Source organism: Pterocles gutturalis, unplaced genomic scaffold (genome assembly GCF_000699245.1).
Source record: "Pterocles gutturalis isolate BGI_N339 unplaced genomic scaffold, ASM69924v1 scaffold733, whole genome shotgun sequence".
NCBI lineage: Eukaryota > Metazoa > Chordata > Aves > Pterocliformes > Pteroclidae > Pterocles > Pterocles gutturalis.
In genome coordinates this window covers 127,182-133,823 of record NW_010120426.1, presented here as the reverse complement: position 1 = coordinate 133,823, position 6,642 = coordinate 127,182, and the positions used below count along the sequence as shown (strand labels likewise).

The 6,642-nt window shown below is 42.0% G+C and overlaps 1 protein-coding gene across 1 annotated transcript in view; it reads left to right on the top strand.

Annotated features, from left to right (window-relative positions):
• Positions 1-549: 549 nt before the first annotated feature.
• Positions 550-6,642, top strand: part of LOC104464245 (von Willebrand factor D and EGF domain-containing protein-like) — a gene marked incomplete at its 3' end in the record, with an annotated part of 110,023 nt that continues 103,930 nt past the window's right edge. The window contains exon 1 of the mRNA XM_010076898.1: positions 550-583. Within this exon, the coding sequence (XP_010075200.1) occupies positions 550-583 (34 nt within the window). The remainder of the gene's footprint in view (positions 584-6,642) is intronic.

The window sequence follows — 6,642 nt, the reverse complement described above, 5'->3', positions numbered from 1 at the left end:
GTTTTCATGTATGGGAACTGAAAGCCTTGCTCTTTCATGGCATGAATAGGCATCAACAGATCTTGTTCAAGTGCTAGACACACAATGGGTGACGTTTTCCACAACCAGACATACAAGATTCCCCTAAAATACCACCATGGCTGAGGGAAACCACTGGCTGAAACTGTGACCATCCTGTTTCTGTAGGAGGAAGGCACTTACGCATTTTAATTTTGAAGATAATTATGACTATATGTACAGAAACTGTATCTTTCCAATGTTGAAGAGACAAACAGTGAGGATTGCTGATAAACTTGGTTTCTAGAAATCTATTAGACTTAATGTCACACTTCCACAGCTGGGAGTACACAGCTTTATCTTATCACACTGGCCAGGCAGGCTGCCGACGATTTCTAGTTCTTGACCTTTTATTTTAATATTTTTAAATCCACCCAAAGTGCTATTATGCATGAGAAGGGTTTTTGCATCGGCAGCAGGAGCTGCGATGTGCTCGAGCCTGTTTTGCATTGACTCTCTCCAAGACTCAGAGAGCTGTCAGCCTGTGAGAGGATGAAGGACATAGTCAAAGACGACCTGAATTTTGGTAGGAAGGTGGTGAGATCCTTCCAGGTTTGTGCATTAGCTGGGAAGTAGAGCATGTCCATGTACATTGGTGCAGAACAGTAACGAATAAAGCCTTACTCCAAAGGCAAGAGCAAACCAAACCATCCTTCCGAAATGTCAGAACACTGACAGAAAAGCCCGCTATAAACACATGAGGACCATGCCAGTGAATGGAATGAATAATAGGGATGAAGAATAGCAAGACAATAGCAGGAAAAATTGCCTCGTCACCCTGCATACATTAGGAACTAAATCACACCCAGGACACACACACAAATCTGGCGTTTGGCAGCGTTGGGCTGTCTTCAGTCGGAGTCCCCTTATCTTTCTGCCAGTCTCTGCTGCATCCTGCTCTGATAATAAGTTAGTGGTGACAATTTCCCCAATGCTATATCAGCCACATACAGAATTCAATTGAAGAAATGAGGGGAAATGTGGCCAAAATTCAGCATTTGCCATGGGAGCAGTCTGGAAAAATGTGTGGCTCGCAAATTGTAATTAGCCTGCATCGCAGTTGAGGCATGGAAACAGCTCCAGCTCTCAAAGGGGTAAACCATGGAAATCAAATTTCCATCTGAATAGAGCCCAGTGGGTTCTAAAATCAAAACGTGAGTTCGTTTTTGCTACTGCTATTTAGGAAAGCCACATTTGCAAGTGTATGTTCAACTGAGATTAGGAGGTAAAAAAGAACCATTTCATTTTGTTTCACTTTTTCATTCTGAGGGATGAGAACAAAATAGACCAATCAATAAAAATAATTATAATTTTCATTTTATTGATTGCTCAGAAGTCCTTAAAGGCATCATCATTAACTTAAAGATAATTTGAGGAAATTTATGAGGTTTTTAATTCTCCTCTGACGCAGCAATAGTAAGTGATTTCTATATTCAGATGCTCAGCCTTCCTGGCTTCAAAGCCAAGCCACAATTAGTGAGGATGAGACTTGATAAAATTTAATAGAGTAATTGACACAATTTGGTTTCATTGCTTTTTCTACATGGCTCATCCAATAGATAAGGCTATTTTTTACAAAGCAAGGGAACTAGAGTTCACCTGTCCCGTCCAGCTGCCCATTGCTTTTTATCCATGTGATCATGTTTCCTCCCTGCTGGGCCCATCACCTTCTTCATGAGCAATTTTTCATTGATGAGAAATGCCAGGTAGCAAGTAATTTGAGATTAAAACATTTTAAAGGACAACACTGCTGCTGGAAACTTCTTGGTTCATCCAGGTCAGTTGGCCATGCATTGGCCTTGAAAAGCAATACTCAGTTTCTTTTCCTGATTTCAGCTGGGACAGAGTTAACTTTCTTCACAGTAGCTAGTGTGAGGCTGTGTTTGGACTTGTGCTGAGAAAGCGGCTGATTCCGTACTGATGTTTATAGTTGCCACCCAGCATTCAAGGACTTTTCAGCTTCTCTTCTGTGCCAGTGTCTCCAGGGTCAGGAGAAGCTGGGAGGGAGCACAGCCCCAGTTACTAGCCCAGGATTTGACCTTAGGTTTAGGATTGAGACCCAATCTGCCCAATGGTCTATTCCACATCATGCACGGCATGGCCAGTGTATAGGTGAGGCTCTGTCTGGAAGTACTTGCTTGCTCTAGGTCATCTTCTCTCTCTCTGGGTCCTCTGTCTCTGGGTGGTCTCCCTCTCAGGGTCATCTCACTCTCTTGGTCAGCTCTCAGTCTCCCTTCCGGGATGGCAGTTTTGGACTCTCCCTGCTTCAGGATCATTAACCAGGAACAGGCTGAGCCTTGGTCATCAGGTGGTAAGCAGTTTACTGTGTATCACTCATTTGTATATTTTTATATAACTATTACTATTATCATTATTATCATTATTATTTTCAATATTATTGTAGTTTGGTTATTCAATTGTTCTTATCTCAACCCACAAGTCTGTTTTCCCTTCACCCCTTTAATTCTCTCCCCATCCCTGGGAGTGGGGAGGGTGAGCAAGCGGCTGTTGTGGTATTTTGCTGCCAGCCAGGGTGAAGACCACATTCCTTCATCCTCTCTACTTACAGAACACGGAAGAAAGCTCTTTCCAGCACATCTGTGACAGTGCTCCAAACTCCACATTAAACTGCCCAGAAGTTCCTCAGACTTTGCTCGTGTTTCTTGCAGGGACCCCTTGTTCTCACCTACTTTGTTGGCCCCTCTTGACACCTTTTCTGGCCCTATGCAAAATGCACAGCTGCCTCCACCCGCATCCTCCTGCACGAGCTGTATGTAGTACATTATTCTGCAAAGCATTCAAGGAAAACACAGACTAGAAGAGATGCTTCTTATAATCAATTCCTCCTTTCGAAACCACAAGTTAAAAATAGAAATGCAAGCCGAGATAAGAGATACTAGCATGAATAAATAATTGTTTTCTCTGGAACTGAATGTTGGCCCTTGGTTTGTCAATAGTATATTACTTTCCTTCATAGAAGACGAGGATGATAAGTGACCTTGTTCCCAGGCAAATGAAACTTAGATGCATCATACAGACAACATCTTGAGATTGTAGGAGGATTTTTTCCAATTACACTTTCATGGCCCCATGCTATCGCCTTGGTGCAGACAAAAAGGATTCGCTAAGAATTAAGCAACAAACTCACTAATCCTGCCTGATGGGAGGAATCTGTAGCAAAAGTTTCAGTTACATATACTGTAAGTACAAAGTATCAAGGGTGCCGTGTAGAGCATCCATGGGAGTGACCGATGTCTCTGTCATTGGTGCTCAGACCACGCTCAGGCACTGCAGGAAGATACATTGCTGGCTGCGGTTTGTGTCCAGCACATCAAATCCCTAGAGCCAAAGGGTCTAAAGCCTGCCTTGAGAGAAGAGTGCTTACTTTGTAAGATACCTGTACAAGGGTCTTTAACTATACGCTAAGTTCCCCAGGTTACAAGAAGACATATTTTCAAAACAGTGTAACAGCTAAGGGGAGGCATTAAGCAGCAGACTCCTAGAAAACCATGTTCCTGCTTGGCCTGATTTTCCTTCTTCTTAATTCTGTCTGGTTTTCCGTACAAGTAACACATATGAAAAATATCTTATTCTTTTCAGCAGGTGCTTGGCCTCTTCCTGGGTTAAATTTTTTATAATTACATTCATTTCACACAATAGTTCATTTATCTCTATCAATTTCATCTTAGGAAGGCATTATGACTTGTTCAAGACCTGGCCATTATGAGTACACGGTGTTTATATAATGTGCTTCCTTATCATTTCAGTTCAGTAGGAGGTTCTTCTCCTTCTGAATTAGCTGAAAATAGCTTTATTAGCTATCCAGGTTTTCATAAAAATTATGATGTTTTACCTACCAGAGGAGTATACATGGTTCAAACACTTTTACGTAGTGATCACATTCACAACAAATTCTGCCTCTGAATAGTTTAAGGAATAATTTTTTTGTCATCAGCATACAGAATAACTGCACTAAAATCTTAGCAAATATTGGTGAAACAGGGCAGCTACTTTTGTCTGTATAAACTGCCAGATGTTTCTTAGCTGCAAATGCCTTATCTACTGATAGATAATTGTTCATCTGGAATTTGCATCCACCAAAATAAATTTTTAAATGTTGTCAGGTCAGAACCTTCTACTGGTATTTTGAACATGCCCATTAAGAGCTTAGAAAGAATTTCCGTTTCCCAGCATCTGCCTTCCTTTTCTGTCTAAACTCTCAATGTATGGTAAATCGTAATATGGGGAAGTGGATACCACTGACACACTGAAAGCTTCAGAAGCTTTCACCTGAGCTTTGCTACATCAGTGAAATACAACCACCAGGCATGGAAGTGGCTGGCGATGAAAAGCTTTCCTTCTGTCTCTAAAAAAAAAAAAAAATTAGAGAAGAAAGTGAACACATCCTTTATCTGTGAGTAATTTGGAGTTATGGCTTAACAGCCTAGGCATTTCAGACTGATTTTTCTAAATTAAAATATTTCATAATTTTCCTGTGAAGAGGAATTCACACACTCTGGAGAATACTTTGTTCCACTGTGAATTGTAAGAAACAAAAAGTGGAAATCTGAAAATCTGCCAGGAAGTGACTTCAAAAATTTATCATATGTCATACAAATGTCAAAAATAGGAGAATTCTCATACATAATTTGAAATATATATATGTACACACACAGATCTATATAGACATATGCATACTTACATATACCTGCGTGTGCATATCTTCAAATCTGCACCTGGGAATACATTTTCCCTGGTCACAGAAGCAGTTCCAGCACGTTGCCAAATGGTGCTGCTGGTTAGAGTTAGCTGGATCAGACACTGGGTTTTCATTCACCCTCCACACAAAAATTATTTTGCCATCCTCCAGCTATTTCCCAGAGCTTTAGAATGCCCTTTAAATATATTGTGTGTCTGGCACTGCTTTGCCCAAAACAAACATGCACCTCAGGCTTGTGGACAATATTTCTTTCAGGGTTTTCTGGCTGCCATCACCTATTGATATTATTTGATTTGCAGCCACTATTCGAAGCAAACAAACAAAATCTCACAGCTTCTTAAACCCTCCTCCACGTAACCCACTGATATTTACTGGGAGCAAGAGCGACAGGTAGAGCTCCATCACACTTGCTCTCATCTGCCTTTAGAAATAAAAGCAAATGTTTAGGGAATTACTTCTGTTCAAGTTTTCAGCCTGCCACTCCAATTTTCTTGACATCCCTCCCTGACATGCCTGATGCTTCCTCCCATGGCCATGAGCATCAGCTGGGATAGATGGGCCCTGAGCAAACTCCTGGTGGTCCCCACAGCAGCATCTTTTCCACCAATGCCACAGCCCAAGAAGTGCACGGGTGGCTGGGCTGCTTGCAGACCATCCACCAACCAACCTCCTCGAAATAATGTCCTGGCAGCGGATGTTTAAGCTCTCCCTACTGACATGCACGCCTTCCTCCAGCCATGCTCACATTGATGTCTCCTTTAGCTGAGAGGCCACCCCCAGCTCCACAACAGTATCTCAGCACGGAACTCCAGTTTAGATAGCCACTTTCTGCTCATTTTCCATTGGATATTTCTGGATGCTTCTGCCTTCTGCAGGAGGCTCTCCTCTTCCCAGCGAGCCCACGGGCTGCTCCTCATTTCATGTGCACATACCAGCTTCACGCAGATTGACATCAGGTGAATCTTGACCTCCAGGCATTAACAGCAACCTTCCTTCTGGCTTCAATGGAGACAGATTTTCCCCATGGGACTTGCTTTATCATGCCACCAGTTATTCAAACGCCATTTTCACCTAGCAGCCACAAGAGGTATTGCTATGTGTTTGCTTTTTGTGTCAAAAAGGAGCTACTCAGCATCTCTTTGCAGACAGTTGCTGCCACAAAATTTTGGGGTTTAAAAAAAAAAAGATGCTTTAAGTCTAGTGAAGTGAACAAATCCTTATGTCTTAGGAACAGCGCCTTGCCTATATCAAGGGTGCTGGTGGTTCAAGAAGAAGCTCTTTGCAGGAGACCAAAGCACCAACTACTGTGCAATGTTTAATTCCAACAACACTCTGGACAGAGAGCAACAGAATCTCACTGCACAGTTTAATTTCATCCCGAAGGAAATCTGAATGGTCATAACAATGACGAGCACTCAGCTCCCTGAAAAGCTGGCAATTTTCATAAGCCCTCTTAATGCATTTATAGGAATAGAGCTGGGCGATTAAATTATATTTATAGGTTTCTCCTATGTAAAGAAATAAATATTTCCTTTTAAAGGCAATGTAGCCTGGATACCAGAGACTAACAGCAACTCCGTACAAGACACAGATGTGGACTTTTATTGTTCCCCACAACAGGGGGGACAGTTGTGATAATGAGCACTTCATCACTGTACACAAACTCGACATCTGCATCTGACTTTGTCATTAATAAAAAATGAAGAGGAAGGCTTCATCTGATTAGCGCGTGGCTGCAGTCACCACAGGGTACAGGCGGGCATCCCTCAGGTGAACAGCCAGCAGGGCTCAACTGTATCCTCCTGGGTCTTTTTTTTAAATAACATTTTCATAATATAGTCTGATTAGAGTGATGCCTTTATTTA